The sequence below is a fragment of the Atractosteus spatula genome, chromosome 5, assembly GCF_055471065.1.
Source record: "Atractosteus spatula isolate fAtrSpa1 chromosome 5, fAtrSpa1.hap1, whole genome shotgun sequence".
In the NCBI taxonomy this organism is placed as follows: Eukaryota; Metazoa; Chordata; class Actinopteri; order Semionotiformes; family Lepisosteidae; genus Atractosteus; species Atractosteus spatula.
Genome location: NC_142710.1, coordinates 52,653,987 through 52,670,672, shown reverse-complemented (window position 1 = coordinate 52,670,672; position 16,686 = coordinate 52,653,987). Strand labels below are relative to the sequence as shown.

The window sequence follows — 16,686 nt, the reverse complement described above, 5'->3', positions numbered from 1 at the left end:
TTAGACATGTTTTTTTTTTCCAAATATAGTTATTAGGCATCTTATCTAGTAAAGGACACTCAGATTCTAAGTCTGCCAAAAACAGGGCCTTGTTGAATCTATTTTTTACTCAGCCCCCCCACTTTGTATAGAGATACCACAGATCTCACCAAAGGAGGTGTTTTAACATTTAAAAAAAACAATTACGCAATTACGTGAGGCTGGAGGGGGGTATTTGAAATTGGTTTGATTATGCAACAGGAAAATCCCACACAAATTATGTGAATGTTTTTGAATTTATTTTAAATTAACCAAGACCAATTAAATTGAGGTAATTGGGCATAGCAAACAGGGAGGATAGTGTCCAACTGCCCTGTACTAGTTTTAGGTGAGAGATCACATTTTCTCCTTTTCCAGATGGTACACATTTTAGCACCGCAACCGTCATCTCCCGGGAATAGCTCAGATCGCATTATTTATGCTCCGATGTCTCCGCTCCGGCTTCCTCTGCAACACCAAATAGGGTTTAAATGTTAGCCAGACCTGCTGGGTTGAGAGCTGTGTGTTCAAGGCCAATAAATACAAAGCAAAACAAATATTCTCGCTCTGGTTTTGCGGTTTTCTTTTTGTCGTCTCATTGATAGATCCGATTGACTTGTCAGTAGTAGTTTTGCTTACGTTTTCTCATATATGTCTGCGAAATCTGTAGTATGGGTATATTTCTACAGTTTTCTACGGAAGAAAATGTATCGTTTCGTATCTTTCAAAGTGAAAATTTGAGCAAATCTGTATGTCTTTAAAACCTGTTTCACAGTGATCTATATTTATATTTTTTTCTTTAGAAATGTATGCAGAGTATTATATTGTTTTGTAAAAATATGTACTATCAGTCGGATTTGTGAGGGATTGCTGGAATGGTTGTTTTTTTTCTGCCTAAATACGAGCACGTTTCTAGAACAGTGCTAAATACCTAAAATGGAAAAAAACAACTAACGTGGGGCAGATTCAATGTTTTAATTAAATTATATATACACAATAAATTTCTCAATTAGATTCAGACACTTCATACTTTGAAAAACACTTCCTGTACATATCAATCATATTATACAGAGGGTATTTTTCCCAAAGTTATAAAAAAAAATTTCCCCAATTTTGTAATGCCATACTTCCCCTTTTTGAAGTATGCTCTGTAAAAAAGAAATGCCCACAACCTTTCTATTTCTTTTCAGTTTTGTTTTGTTTTTGTTTTTTCTTCATTTTTTATGTCTTTATGAATCATTGGAGTGAAGGGGGTTCTAGATTGTGCTCCATGGACATGGCTCTCACTTAGAAAGCTTCAGTATTCTTGAGCTGAACTGGAAAGTTATTTCAGTCTGATGGTAATAAAGGTTTCTTCATTCGAGTTGCGTTGCTGTGCTTTTTCATTGCACGTCTTCCCTCCTCCCCCCCGCCCCACCCCACCTTGTCTAGATTTCTCAGTGAAAGATCACAATCTTTTGGTTTCGGGTGAAACGCTGGAAAAATGCACCCAGTTGTCATTTACTTTGTTGCATGGAGGAGGGTGGGATGGAAAGGAATTCACCTACTACTTCATATCTCAGAAGCTAGGCAAGGTTAGGTCTGGCCAGACCTCTAAAGAATAAAAAAGTAGCTGCTGTAAGTGGTGTCAGTTGACCTGTAGGTTGGTGATCTTCCCTCTGCACCATCCATCCATTTTCTAACCACGTCTTCCAATTCCAGGATGCTGGGAAGCCAGAGCGTATCCCAGCAAGCAACAGGCACAAGGCAGGGTACGCCCTGGAGGGAACACCAGGGGCCATTTTTCCCACTAGCCAATAAGCCGACCAGTATGTTTATGGACTGTGACAGGAAGCTGGTGCACCCAGAGGAAACTGGGGAGAGCATGCAAACGCCATGCAGATAGCACCCCACATCTGGAATTGATCTGCAACAGCTGCCGGGGGTTGCAGTGACGTGGCTGGTTAGGACTAATGCGAGCCTATGGTAGATTGGCCTACTACCGCCTGTTATGCCCCCAAGCTCTGGAACTCTCTGCCCAAGGATATCAGGGAGTCTCTAAACTCCTTCAAATCCAGACTCAAAACCTTCTTCTTTAGAAAAGCCTTTACTTAACTGGTTCCATTCTTCACCCCTCTGCTTTTCTTAGTACCACCATCCACGGTCTCCTCTGTATATTGTACTTGTGTTTTATCTTGTGTATTCTTTTTATTTATTGTTGTTGTCATCCTGTAAAGCGCTTTGAGAAGCCACCTTTAAAGGCGCTATATAAAATAAAGTTTATTGTTATTAATCCCGGAAAGGTTCCGTAATGCTCCAAAAGTAACCAAATCCCCAAAACGTAAAGCGGTTCCGTAGTCCAGGGATTGCGCAAGGGTTTCGAGAGCCAAAAGACGATTAGGTTTAAAGTGTTTCTTTCCCAAAAAGGTCAAGCGAGGGTTGAGCTCGGAAGAGGGAACCTCAATTGTGAGCGGAGACTGAGTGGAGTGAGAGGGTATAAATAGGGAAGAGGGGTGGAATGATAATTGATTAATTCGAGCGTGGATGTTTACTGTGAGGGGCGCTCGCGTGCGGTTCATGACAGCAGCCACGCTAACCTCTGACCCCCCTTGCCGTCCTCTGGCCCAAAATGTCCAAAAGCCAATGACCCAGTATTGTGGTAGTTTGCAGCAAGAGGCAGAGCTCTTCCAATGAGACAATACAATGCAACCCTGAGTTCTTGATCATTAAACGTCCCTGCTCCTTAGGGTAAGTATGTTTACCTGACATCTTAGCTGAACTCCTAAATTCCTTGACCTTGCACAATCACCGCCACCTGTACAGTTTCCCCTTAATTCAATCGGTGAAGCACTTTCCCATTTCTCTCCCTGACCTGCTGTGCAGTGGGGTTAATCCTTTTGGATTAACAGTGCTATACTGTATAAATATAATTAATCATTATAATTATAATTATCATTATAATTATTTGAAGTAGCCTTCATTTCTGAAGAGCCAACAAATGCCATGGTAAAACAGTATGGCAGGAAGGTTGTTATGGAGTGAATGCCAGTAGAAAAGAAAGAATGTGTAAGAATTACACAATTACGGTTCTTGACCTAAATGAAAACCATGAGGTGCCAACAATGATTCTGCATAAACAAGTGCAGTTCTTCCTAATGTCTGTGGCATTCAGGGTACAGTAGGTCAATAACAGAGCAGATTGCATGACTTAAATTTCACATAGCTATGATGATTATTAATGAGAATTCTGTTTTTATTTATTATATTTTTATATGGCCTTTTTGACGTGGGAGGGTTGATCTTTCACTGGAGATGTGTCAGTTGCATGTAGCAAGATCTTGTTTGTTGCCATAGGTAGCACAGGGTAGACTCGTACAGTATGTCGTATGGCTCATATCATAAATAAAGCGAGTTCAAAACAGTCGAAGAATTGTGTGTTCAATTTTTAAAGACTACTGAAATATAAGAACACGTTCTTTCTAAATTGTTTGTTTATACTGAGAATTGAATGCTTTAATATTCTGTAGTGGTCGGGAGAGGGCCAATTTAACAAATGTAAAACCAAGAATATGAATAAAGGATAACATTTTCATTAACTTTCATTAATGACGGTAATCCCTGGATCCAACAGTGCCCTTAAAATCCTTTTTTCGTGTTTCAAATTAAAAACCTTAGGTCCTGAAATGGATAAACTGGGAGAACAATGATGAGCTTTTGAGTTGTTCTCCAATAATTTACAACGTTGTTTGTAAAAGTCGCTGCAATTATCTAGTTTATCGTCCGAGGAAGCACATCGTAAAAAGAAATACAAAGAGTGTTCATTAAAAGGGATTTTGCGAAATAGGTAAATTCGCAGTTCTTGAGTTGCTCTTTCTCTTTAAATGGTTTCAAGAACCCTGTGTCGTCACGGATTACGTACAGTACGTTGTAAGGAGGAGACTACGTTTGAACTACGCGCGGGTGAGTGGTTGCACAGAGAATAGCAGGAAGAGCTTCCGTAAACAACGTTTCTCGTACGCTAACTGCGCAAACATTAATAGTTGGTTGACTAAGATTGCGCATCTAAATGCGTAGAATGTTTAGAGAATAGTACTTAAGTATTCTGGGAAATGGCTGCGGTAAATATGTTAGCTGTACTTATTTTAAACATTTAAGTAGTGTTTACTTGTAACTTCACCGTTTATTTCTTAGCCTTTTTGTCAATTATTATTCGTGGATTTGTTGGCTTGTGAAAAAAGCGCTTACGGTCTTCCAGTTTACAATCTAGTAAGTATATGAACGCTGAGAACTGTCAAGAATGTATGCATGCGAATTAAAATATAAATATATAATTTATTTCAGTAATTTTATGGGGTAAGTAAAACCGCATCACTCATAAAAATACAGTTTCGTTCAATTAGGCCTTGCTTTAATAATTAAAGTGTAACACTGTTGCATATTATATTTTTAACTTGCTGATTGCTCTGATTTTGTCATTACCCGGTATACTTTGCTTTTGTAAATTGTAGGATTGTTGAGATGTCCGTGCACTATTGTGCACTAGTGATGTTGGAATGTGAGTACTAAACAAGAATGTTCACTAACAAAAAGGGCCATTCAACCCATCTGCTGTAGCTCGTTTGTCTTTTAATAGCCATTTGCTCCTGTATACTCAAATTCAAATATATTGTCTCTTTTACTAAAATAAATGTGATGGGAGGAAGCAGTCAAGGTTAAAACCACACTCTTCTTAATGGGATGTTTAATATAGAAATCATACCGAATTCAAGTGTTGAGTGGTTCGGTATGTATCAGATTTCAGTTCAAGCTTGATTATTTCCTTGTGGAAGTTGGCAATACAACAAAAACATCACCAGCAAAAAGTTCAGGACAGCAGTGTTTTTGAAAAGATAAGAATTATTTTTTGTTGTGTTATGCTGTTTATATTATATTGTATAGAATTCTACAGTGTTAAATGATAAATAGTTGTTGAAATATAACCATTTTTTTATTCTCAATACTGTATAGAATAGTGTTAACTAAAAATATGTATGTTGCTAGGGTGTCAGCTATTTTTCTTCTCTTCAGGTCAATGTGAAGAATGCCGATTCGAGCTTATTGTACGATCTGCTCTGATTTTTTTGATCACTCTAAAGATGTGGCAGCCATACACTGTGGGCACACGTTCCACTATGATTGGTAAGTCTGCACAGCTAATGCCCAGCTTTCAATATGGCCGTTTTAGCCATCAGAAATGAGGAGTTGAGAATATGTGGTCTGTAAACTGGAATGGAAAAGTTCACTTTTTTTCTTCTTTTTTGCTACTGTCATGGCTTGACCACAAAATCCATATCTTTACTTTTTTTGAAGCACACTTAGGAAATGCTTTACGGTGCCGTGTTTTAGCTGGTACCTACCGGGGTGATTCTTGACCATATCTAAGTCTAGATCATCACCTTTTTTAGTGATGAATGTGTCCAAATGCAGCAATACATTATCTCTCCATTTGCAGTCTTCTTCAGTGGTTCCAGTCTGCACCATCGAAGACCTGCCCACAGTGCAGAAAGCAGGTATGTGTAAGTCTTGCTCGCCGTGGGGCTCCTTTAACTTATTTCTTGAAAGAGGCCTCCAGACATTTACTTTTAGTTGGGTATTGCATCAGTGTGCACTTCTAGCTGCACTAGGGTGCTCTGTATTATTTTAAACACCTTTTCTACTGTAGCTTAGTATCTGTTTGAGATATGTGTGTTACTTAGATCCCTGCCTCCTCTTATGAGACTGTGTGCTAAAATATGTCTTTTAGCAGATTTTCTCGACTTGGTCTTTGTTTCAGGTTAGAAACCTTATGGTTACATCTTGATTATCCGTTATTGCTTAGTCATGTTTACACTTGCACTGACCTCTTCTATTGGTGAAATGTGGGTGACATACCTGTTCCCATGTGTATTGATGCAGCTCTTCCATTTTGCTTCAGGTCAGCACCAAGCACATCATTAACAAGCTGTTCTTTGATGTGGGAGGTGAGGAGGATAGTGCCCGTGTGGACCCTGAGAGTTTACAGGTATGACTCATCAGTGTTTGCTCTGCAGTTTCTTGCCTGAGTTACGTGTCTTGGCTCAGCTTTGCAGGAGCTGCCAGTCTCCCAGGAGAGTGAGGCTTTTGACAGCTTTCAGCAGTAGAAAGCAGAGTGCCTATTGCCCAGCCTCAGGGTTTTTAAGTTTTATAGTCAGTGATTGAAGTTGTGATTTGTTTTATATCTCAGAATGTTCCACACAATCTCAAGGATTGTCTGCATTGGATTTGCTTTCAAGATCTTGTTAATATAATTTGTATAAGATAAAGAAAAAGATGGGTTTAAATAATAAACATATGTTTTAGGCAAAATCTCAAAAATCAATCCTTATCATGCTGTTCACACAGTGCTTCATTTGTAGACCATTTTAAATGTTTTTTATGTTTATGTATTTTGTCTATTTTTGCTAGTGTTTTGTGTGGTTCCTGAGCATAATGTGATTAAAGTGAATATCCTGTGTTTTATTTTTCAGAATGAACTGGACAAATTTAAAGCCCTTTTAAGTGTAAAAGGTAATGTGAAGATTGTGTACTTCTCTAGACATGGGTTATTAGAAGTTAGATTTTACAGTCTAACCTTAGAATGCAGGTTTAATTTCCAGTCATTTCTAATTGCTTGGGACAGATGTGCCCCTGTTCCTTTGGCTTGCTCCATGTTTGGAAGCCCAAGTGTGGAGCCGGTTTATTATTTTTTTTGTGACTATCCAAAACAATAGGTCAATAAAACATATACTGTATCCACTTTCTAATCGCTTCATCCAAATTAGTGTCGTGGACTGTGGGAGGAAAGGGGAGAACATAGAAACTTCCCACCTTAGGGACAATAATGACAATAATCCAAAATGTTATTTTTAAATGATCTTAATGAAAAAAGCTGCTGTTTGAAAAAACATGGCATCAGAAATCACACATGAGGAAAAAAACAGTTTAGAGAGAAAGAGCTGTAAATCCTTTATCCAAGGATGATAGATGTTCTAGCTATGGTTCTGTGTTGCAGAGAAGGACAGGAAAGGACTTCAGAAAATGATCGAGGCTTTGCGGGAGACAGTGGGACGACTGAATATAGATCTGGAATGTGTCAAGAAGGAGCTTAGTGAGAAGGACATGCTATGTGCTGCACTCAGGGTAAGTGTCAGCTTTTGACAGTTATCTTACACGTCAGAAAAGTAAATATATGTCTTTTTTCTTTCTTTGTAATGCTAGTTTTTCTTATTTTGAGGATCACAGTAGATATTAATTTATCTCCCAGGAAAGTTGTACAAGGCAGTTTGTAAAAAAAGAATCAAGTGCTTGTCTTAGTAATGAACCCAGAGATTTTCTTTAGGATTCACGTGAAAATACTTACCGGCAGTTTACAGTGAAGACTGATATACACTGTTCTGCGTTCAGAAACAGATGAAGTTTTTGGAGAACCAACAAAATGAAACCCAGTCTGCGAAAGAGGAGGCACGCCGTCTGAGGACTAAGATGAAAACATACGAGAGGTATGAGTACTAAGCTCCTCCCTCTGTTGCAAAACACAGTGGTCTTCTGTGACATATTCACTAATGCTCGGGGCAGTTACACCTTCAGAAAGCAGCCATATCACTCTGCAACTCACAACTGGCAACCCACTGAAGCTAAGCAGGTGTGAGCCTGATCAGTACCTGGATGGGAGACCTCCTAAGGAAAACTTAGGTCTCCTGGGGAAAACTAAGGTCTCCCATCCTCTAAGGTTGCTGCTGAAAGAGGTGTTAGTGGGGCCAGCAGGGGGTGCTCACCCTGCAGTCCGTGTGGGTCCTAATGCCCCAGTATAGTGACGAGGACACCATACTGTAAACAGGTGCCGCCCTTCAGATGAGACGCAAAACCGAGGTCCTGACTCTCTGTGGTCATTAAAAATCCTAGGACGTGTCTCGAAAAGAGTAGGGGTGTAACCCCTGGCCAAATTTCTCATTGGCCCTTACCAATCTTGACCTTCTTATAATCCCCATTATTAGGAGGCTTCATTACTCTGTTCTCCTCCCCACTGATAACTGATGTGTGGTGAGCATTCTGGTGGATGCTGCACATTGGTGGTGGTGGAGGGGAGTCCCCATTACCTGTAAAGCGCTTTGAGTGGAGTATCCAGAAAAGTGTAAGTGTAAGCATTATATATATATAATTATATATATTATATATAATATAGTTTCTCATTTCACCTCTGACGGCCACGACCACTCTAATCTCTCCGTCTGTGTTCTCAAAGACGGTTTTCCAAACTCATACATCAGAAAGACCACCGAAACTAAAATTATTCTGCAGCTAGGATCACACCTTCTCCCTTCCCTTAACGACAGACTACTGTTCTTTTAAATTTTCTCCATTCATTGGAAGTTTCATTTCACACCTCTCTGCACCCATTCTGACTTAACACCTCTTGATTGGCCTCTCTTTCTGTCCCCTGCTCCCGCCTCTCACTCCTCCTCCCTCCCAACCTTTGTTCTCCCGCTACTTTACCTTTGCCTACTGCCCTGTCTCTCTCACACCTGAAGAAGGCTCCACGGCCGAAACGTTGTGTTCTCTTTCTTCTTTTTTTCAGCATGGAATAAACCTATTACTTGTTCCTTTGCATATATATAATTATACGTGTAATTATTATTAGAAACCCATCTTGCTGGAGGCCTATGTATGTTATCTTGCCTGGCAGATAATGGCCAGGTAATGTGATGATACCTTAAGCATCAGTGCAGTGAACTAACAGGCTACAACTAAAGGTGGAAAGAACTCAAGTGAGTTTAACACATTTTGTTCACAATGGTGTTTTGACTCTGAATGATGTTAGGTGCGCTGCATGCAAATTGAGTGAGATTAGATTAAAATAATTACCATGTGTCACCTGCTGGGAAAATGCAGATAGCAGGTATTTGATTTCTTCCATCCATCTATTTTCTAGCTGTTTCTTCCAATTTAGAGGCGCGGGTATCTGGAGCCTATCGTGACAAGTAAGGCAGGGTACACCCTGGACAAGGCACAAGTCCATTGCAGAGCACACATGTATATATACGCACACATCCAGAATCTAGTTAAAGGGGAACTGCAGTCCCAATTTCTCAGACCAGTTATTAAATCTCTGTTAAAAAAAATTAATTCATTGACTTTATAGGAAAAAAAATACAAATTTCGAATTAAGCACAAAATCGTGAGCTTCGTGAAAGTACTGTAAGTCGGCATGTTGTCGCAAACTCGCATTCGAGTTTCCACAAATTGCGATGTGGTTCACCTCCTGCTCACTAGTCTCTGTAGTGACCAATGTAATGTGATGTGCGAGCAAATAAAAATAAATTGTGCAGCAGGGATTTCACCGCAGAAATGTTCCAGCATGACCTGCATGCAGAGTTACCAAGTAAGTAGTATTTGTCGGCAAAAACCGTGCTGAAATCAAAAGCAATATTTCTATTGGTTTTAAAGAGAAGCCTGCTTGTTTCCAATGACGTGCGTCCGCACACATCACCGGCCGTCTTGTTGCCTCGTTCTGAATCGCAGAACATGGCGCTGCGATTACAAGATACTTTGTATATTTTGCTTTTATTGTGGCTTAAAACACACTCATCAGTGCTGATTCTTTCTAACCCCGAAATAAGAAAATAGCTTTGCAGTTCCCCTTTAACCTATCAGTATGTTTGTGGACTGGGAGCACCTGGAGGAAACCCACATGAATGTTGGGAGAACATACAGACTCCATGCAGTGCCCCAGAACCAGAATTGAACCCAGGGCCCCCCGTACTGAGAAGTAGCAATGTTAACCACTGTGCCACTATTTGCTTTCTTAATGTTACTTTTCCAATGTATTATTCATATGCAGTCCATGAAACACTTCCAGTCATATTCTAAATCCATTGTCCAAGGTATGAGAAGGGAACTCCAAAAGAGTGCAGTCCTTGAAAACTCCTGCTAACCCCAGTGTGTGTATCTGTCTTTCCATAGCCTGGACCTTCTTCTGCAGGGCCAGCGCTCAGAGGTGGAGGCCATGATTAGGGACATGGGAGTTGGCCAGGCAGCTGTTGAACAGCTCTCCATCTTCTGCATTTCCCTCAAGAAGTAAGGGCTGACCTCTTCCTAAAGATCCATTTTGAGCTGATAAAGGCATCGTGTCACACAATGCTTCAATTAAATCAAAGCTTAAACCAGCCTGTGTATAATCAAACAGTATTTCATGATGGTTTTCTGTTTGCCAAACGCTGTTTTTTTTTTTGCTCAATTGTAAACCTACTTCTAATCTTATACTGTACATTGCATCCAGTGAAGCTGTTGAAGAGTTAAATGAACCAAATCACTCGCCATCTGAAAGATGTTATGGGAAAAAATCTGTAAGGTTTTCAGATGAACTATTAATGTACTGGTCTCTTTTTTCATACTTTTACATTGAGATGATTGTTTGCCTAAAACATTTGCTTCTCAGTCCTTGCCCATCCATTGTATTGCAGCAATGTTTTGGGAAATAATTGTTGTGCACAAGCTGAAACCCTCAGTACCTGAATTTATTAACATAAAGTCATTAGATCCATAAAGAGAAGGTATACAGAATTTTCTTTTGTATTTTAAGATATTGCTTTAACACGCATGGCTACACGTTTTTTATGAAAATGCAGTTCTCTAAAATATTGTTTCTAATTGTATGGCTTTCTCCAGAGAATATGAAAACCTGAAGATAAGTAACAAGACATCAAATGAAATGTGTGAAAAACTCAAAAGGGAGGTTTTTGTATCCAACAACAAGGTAACTGCTAATTGATTTTTTAAAAAATCTTAAAACATTTTTGAAGTATTTGGTCCTTAGACCTCGGTGTCCTACTATGATGTGGATAGATGCTCTTTGAAATCTATATTAATGAGAATACGGACCGAATCCAGATCTGTGAGACACTTTTGGCAAAACAGTAATTTTATCATTGAAAGACGGATGAATCCTTTGTATATGTGCATTTGTTTTTTGCAATACAGTGGGGCTTCAATGACAGTAATTGAGAAGATTTACTTTTTAATGTACATTATGTGCGTTGTTCATCATTTGATAAAAAATTGAATATACTATGAGTCTTTCCTGTCATTGGAACATCAGTTTTAATACTGTCTAAAACCGGTCTACTGAATAAGATATTTTCTTTATAATTATTCATATTGAAATCCAGGCGCATTTAAAATCTTTTTCTTCCTTGGATCTGTGATCAAAGTATGTCGGCTTTGAAAAATTGCCCGAAGCTACTTTATGAAGTGGTAAAGTCGTAGTTAATTGGTTTCTGGCTGTTTTTTTCTAAACCAGTCATTGTTAAAGCAGAGGATCCACCTTAGTTCCTAGTGAAGCCCAGTACCCACAAGAGATCAGTTAGAGTATTGTTTAGAGTATTGCTTTACCCACTGATGCAAGGGGAAGTTTAGGGAGACCAGAATGGGAACCTCGGAGTGGAATTTAGGACAAGACCCTGAGGTTACACTCTTGTCACTGGTGCCAGTCGATTTTTTAAGACCAAGTCAAGTCTTTAACATTTCAGCAGAAGGATGGCACCGCCTATTGTACATCACATCATTATTACATCGCTTTCAGAAACCACTTTTCCAATTAAGGGTCGTGCTGGCCCAGAGCCTACCCTGCATACATTCTTGTGTATTTTGTGGTCCAAAGGAAAAGCACCATCCCTTTACTAACTAGGCCCAGCCTTATTTATTTTCTGAAATCTAAGATCACACAAGTACCTGATAATGCTGCTGTCAACTGCAATTTGAATACAAATCAGTAAGGAGTTGAACAGCTACTGTTAAAACTGGACTGGGAAAGTGGTAAAGTCAATTTAACCTGAATATCTTTTTGTGTTTTTATAGTATTCATTGGATGCTTTGTATTTGAGGAGCAAAGAACCCATGAAAATAAAAAATCCGAAGCTATACTTCATAGTTGTTGAATGCATTGTTGAAAAAACTGATTTCTTTGTGAAATGTTTTTGTCAATCTAGATCTAAACACTTTTTTTTTTAATTTAAGAAAAACAAAAATTCAAAATTGCAAAATGAAAAAGGGATTTCGTATTTCAGCCTACTGTATGTTCTTTGTTCATGGAATTTAAAATCAGATGTGTGTTTATGAGTCCTTTATTATAATGAATGTTAACACAAAGTGGAGAACGTGAGAGTATTGCTGAAGTCTTATTACTGCTTTTGGGAGCACGATACAGGTCTCAAAACAGATTATAAATTCGCAGATAGTGTTAGAATTCAATGCCTTGGTGAGGTGGCTGAAGAAAACAATGCATAAAAATTGACCTTGATCTGTATCCAGTTGCAGAAATCTGCCCTGCAGGTGAGCCACACAAAGGAAGAATTGAACGCTGCCCAAGAGGATCTGAAGAATGCTGACAAGCAAATCAGTGTATGCACCTTTTTGTTCTGATTTTCCACATTTTTATTAATATTACAAACCTGTATAAATATGCTAGCCTGCAGAACACCTGTCTGCCTACATCTGTTTGTTTAGTGTAAAGCTTTCACTTATTTCCCACAAGATTTTCTCCCAACACATCTAAATTGAAGTCCTGGCTTTTACCTTGCCTTTTACTCTATCGCTTTCTACATATCTTGCTGCCTGCAGAATAAATGTTTTCTTCTAAGTGTTAGTGTGTTATGCTCGACCACATGCTCACAAAATTCCTAATCCTGTTCCTGTGCTATTGATTTCATATTTGGAATGCTATACAGAATTACTGATGGGATTCACTGGCCCATTATTTGTAATTTCAGAGTCTTCAAAAGAAGGTGGAATTCCTGCAGAAGACTCTGAGCACGCCGTCTCGCACCAATGAAGCAATTAGTCGTATGGTCTTTGAAAGGTCAGTGAGTACCTGGCTATAATACAATTAGAAACACATTATGCTGTTAACACTTACACCACGGATGTAGGTATTATTGAAACATATCAGCTGTTTCAGTGTTCTTTTTCAAGACTGCATTATTGGCTAACTCTCTTCTTTTTTATAAAGAGGGGAGTATATATTTAGAGAATATCCTATGGTATTATAAGCAACCTTAGAAAGGTCAGCTTGTAGGTTTTGGATTTTTAGCATTTCATTGTTCATAGCCTAAACGTGTTTCTTATGCATTTCTGGCAGCCCTGCTCCTTTGGAACTGAAACAGCCTCGTCTACATCAGCCAGAGGACAGTCAGGATGTGGATCTCAGCATAACCTTTGACATTGAAACTCCTGAACAGCAGGAAAAGAAGAGTATCCCAGTCCCATCCAAGAAGATGAGGCTAGAGTCTGCTGAGTGAGTACTGCCCCTCTTGTGAATAGTCATTACACATCTATTTTCAGGATAGGTGTGGGGCTGCCATCTCGGATGATACATTTTTGACTTAAAGTCCGAAAAGCCCAGGAGGACTAAATGAGCTGAAATTTGTAAAGTGCATTAATAAATGAGCACATTTAGTTTTTGATTTATCCAATGTCATCAATTCAAGACTTCCAAACAAATCCTAAAGAGTAGCTCTGGATCTCGTAAATCTTCAAATACTTATAAAGATATTTGTAGTTTTTACCTATTAGGTAGGAGCATTGTATAAAATATAATGCACAATACTTTTATTATTGTGTATGCATTACTAGACAAGTCTAGAAATACAGAATGGAAAAACTAGACTACTGTTAACCTGCCAAAACCTTCCTTAGTTATTTATACAATCTCAAGTTCTCCACACAATTTGTTTGTATTTTCAAGCTGCAATAATGTGTCATTCAACCGGCATTTATTTAGGTGACCTTGGCTACAGACATGCAAATTCCACATGCTGATGGAAAGCTATATGCATGTATGAGCTATCAAATTAGTTTGTATGTTTTTTTAGGAATGGTACTGATGCACCAGGTTTAATTAGCACATTCAAGTTTAGCAATCTTTGCTAATGCTCAGGAAACACTTCATGAATAATTCATAAACCGTTTTTGATTTTAAGTTATTTTAATGTTTCCCTGTAGGTCACCAACATTAAGACATATTGGCAACTGTTCAACGGAAAAGAAGGTAATGAAGAGAAGAGTATTTTCTCTGAAAGCTATTTTAAATGAAATGCTAGGTTGTTTTAGGAACAAGTAGTTCAAACATAGTCTAGCGTGTGCAGTCCATATTGGTTCTTCAGAAGATCTAATTTTGGGTGGGTATTGTTATACAGTAGGTGTTTTAGATGAAGCTAGTCATGTGGTCCACTGTGCCTGACAACAGGTGTGGGTGTGTTTGTATTTCAGAATTCCAGAGCTCAGGATGAAGAGGAAATTTCCTTGGCCCCTTTGCTTTATAATTCGCTGCTTTTCAGGAAGAAAACCTTTGGAAGTATGCTGGACCCCCAGAGGACTAAAGTGGGCACTGTAAGATCCTGGCCTGATTTGATTACTCATGTACAGTTTCTAACCTCTTGCCATTTTGAACATGAAGTCATTTCTTTTTCTTTGTGTTTTAATAGTCTTTCTATATCAGTAATTTTAAATTTCAGACTTTTTAGTTGGACTATTTAAGGACTAGAGTATGTTTATGCTGTTTAAGAGAAGTATAATTTTTAATGTCTCGAGGGTTAGATGAGACACATTTTTTCTTCTTTTTTAGGTAAGAACTGGTTTTGATGGACTTGGAGGAAGAACTAAATTTATTCAGCCTGTATCCTTTCAATTCTTCTCTTGCCTGTAGTGTATTATTAGGCCAGTATAAACGTTACACGTTTCCTAGGGCATTGGAAGTCTGTATGAATGGATCTTAAATGTATAAAGTTTATCAAAAGCCCTGAAATTTCAAAAACTAATATTTAAAACACATTTTGTAGGAGAAGAAATACTTTTCTCATTTGAAGTGTACTTTTTCATCCTAAGTGTGTGGCATTAAAGTTGTTGTATGACTTTTAAGGAAGCTTCCACACACTGTATGTCAGGATGGTTGTTTTTAGTAACGTCAAATATTAATGTTGTGTTTCTGAAAAATAAGTGATGGCACTTGTGTTACGTGCAGAAGGTCTGCAGAGAGATATCAGATAACTGATGTGTCCTGGCTTTTTCAGGCAGAAGGTTTCTTTTTTTCTTTAACCTCACTCCTTCCAGTCACCCCTGTCAGAAATCCGTCCTCTCATGATGAAAGCAAAGCGGAAAAAAGTGAGCAGGCCAAGCAGCAGCAAGTCTGCTTCCAACCTGTTGAAACTGGACAGCTTTCTGGAATGAAGCACACTGTGTTCCCAGGAGTCAGTGGTCACGGGAATGTACAGAACAGGAGTAGATGAGCCTGCTTTGCCTATCGAAAAATAAACTATTGCTGTTGTGCTTAACAGGACCTTGTCAGCTCCTTGAACAGACACCTTGAAGTTTTTGAAACTCATGCTGCATACTCCTTACCAGCTGAGCAACGTAGCACAAACAAGGCAGGTTTTGAAATGGTTGGCATACTCGCCAGTTTATCACCTATATTTTCTGTTTTTTACTATAGCCCACGGATCAGTGAGACCAACGATCTCACATTCTTGCATAAGCACCTGCAAAGAATGGATCAGCAGTTCCACAAGTGTGTCTGGGGATGCTGAGACACAAACATTAATGTGATGAATCCTTACCCCAGTCTCTTCAACCTAGGGGGAACTTGAATGGGCATTTGCTGTGTTATGTGTATATATGGCCTGTAAAAGTTTGTGTAGGTTACATTGCTGAGTGCACTCTTAACCTGTGGCTGTCTGACATTCGCTTAATTTTAGATGCTTCTTTTATGAAAAGTAATAAACACAAATTCAGTTTCAAGTCTGTCTCGAATATTTTCATGCTAGTGAAAGCAGCATCTATCTTTTGGCTGTGGTTAGATAGTTGCAAGGAGTGCATCGTATATTATAGTACAAAAATATTTGATTCTTAACTACTATTAACCATTCAGAATTTCATATGGCTATTGTTTATTAAAGGTTTTGTCTTGCAAAATGATGTTCACTGAAGAATACTAGTCTTTTTCCTACTGATACCATGGGTTATCAGCTGCTCAGTGTGCATCAGTCCCATTACCCCCATGGACAGATGCACATCAGTTCTAATGCTGTTGACTTGTTGCTATTTACCGTGCAAAATAAGTTACAAAAGTTACTCCTCAAAACTTGCTCCTAGCCTCATAACTCTTGATGTTTTTGTCACTTAAGAGTGACTATAGCCAATTACCAGCACAGTGTTCCTACCGGAAATAAAGCAAAACCTAGATGTTTAAGCTCAAATGTAGATCTAAATTAATTGTCTTTATATTCAGAAAAGATTTGAAAGTACTATGTGACGGTTCTCCTAGAGGACAAACCAGTTTCCTCTGTAATTCTGGAGGACAATTCTCTCCTGGGTTGCATTCTGAGCTCTTTAATAATCCACTTAAAGTCTAATGGAACATGTAGAGGTGAATTCCACAGGTTGTTTGGCAAGTAATGACTATGGAGTCATCTTCAGCTGTCCGTGAACATGATATTAAATGGAATGAAGACCAAAAGATGACCAAGTTCAAATAGGTAGCCGTGTCAGAATGCATAGGCTGCAAAGGGACAGGTGAAGATTTATTCCATGCTGAAAAGAAACCCAGTGTTTCGGCCGTGAAGTCTCCTTCAGGTGTCTTTCGAAGAAGGCTCCGAAAGATGAACA

General features: G+C 38.8%; 1 protein-coding gene across 1 annotated transcript; it reads left to right on the top strand.

Moving 5' to 3' along the window:
- The first annotated feature begins 4,084 nt into the window (after nucleotides 1-4,084).
- On the top strand, nucleotides 4,085-16,004 carry traip (TRAF-interacting protein). Its single transcript, XM_088915604.1, has 16 exons — nucleotides 4,085-4,263; nucleotides 5,065-5,175; nucleotides 5,489-5,546; nucleotides 5,951-6,037; nucleotides 6,522-6,561; nucleotides 7,046-7,173; nucleotides 7,438-7,532; nucleotides 9,994-10,107; nucleotides 10,699-10,786; nucleotides 12,340-12,429; nucleotides 12,798-12,886; nucleotides 13,166-13,321; nucleotides 14,029-14,074; nucleotides 14,296-14,415; nucleotides 14,651-14,701; nucleotides 15,136-16,004. The coding sequence occupies exons 2-16, from the start codon at nucleotides 5,078-5,080 to the stop codon at nucleotides 15,250-15,252; spliced, it is 1,377 nt and encodes a 458-aa protein (XP_088771730.1). The 5' UTR covers nucleotides 4,085-4,263; nucleotides 5,065-5,077; the 3' UTR covers nucleotides 15,253-16,004.
- Nucleotides 16,005-16,686: the final 682 nt, after the last annotated feature.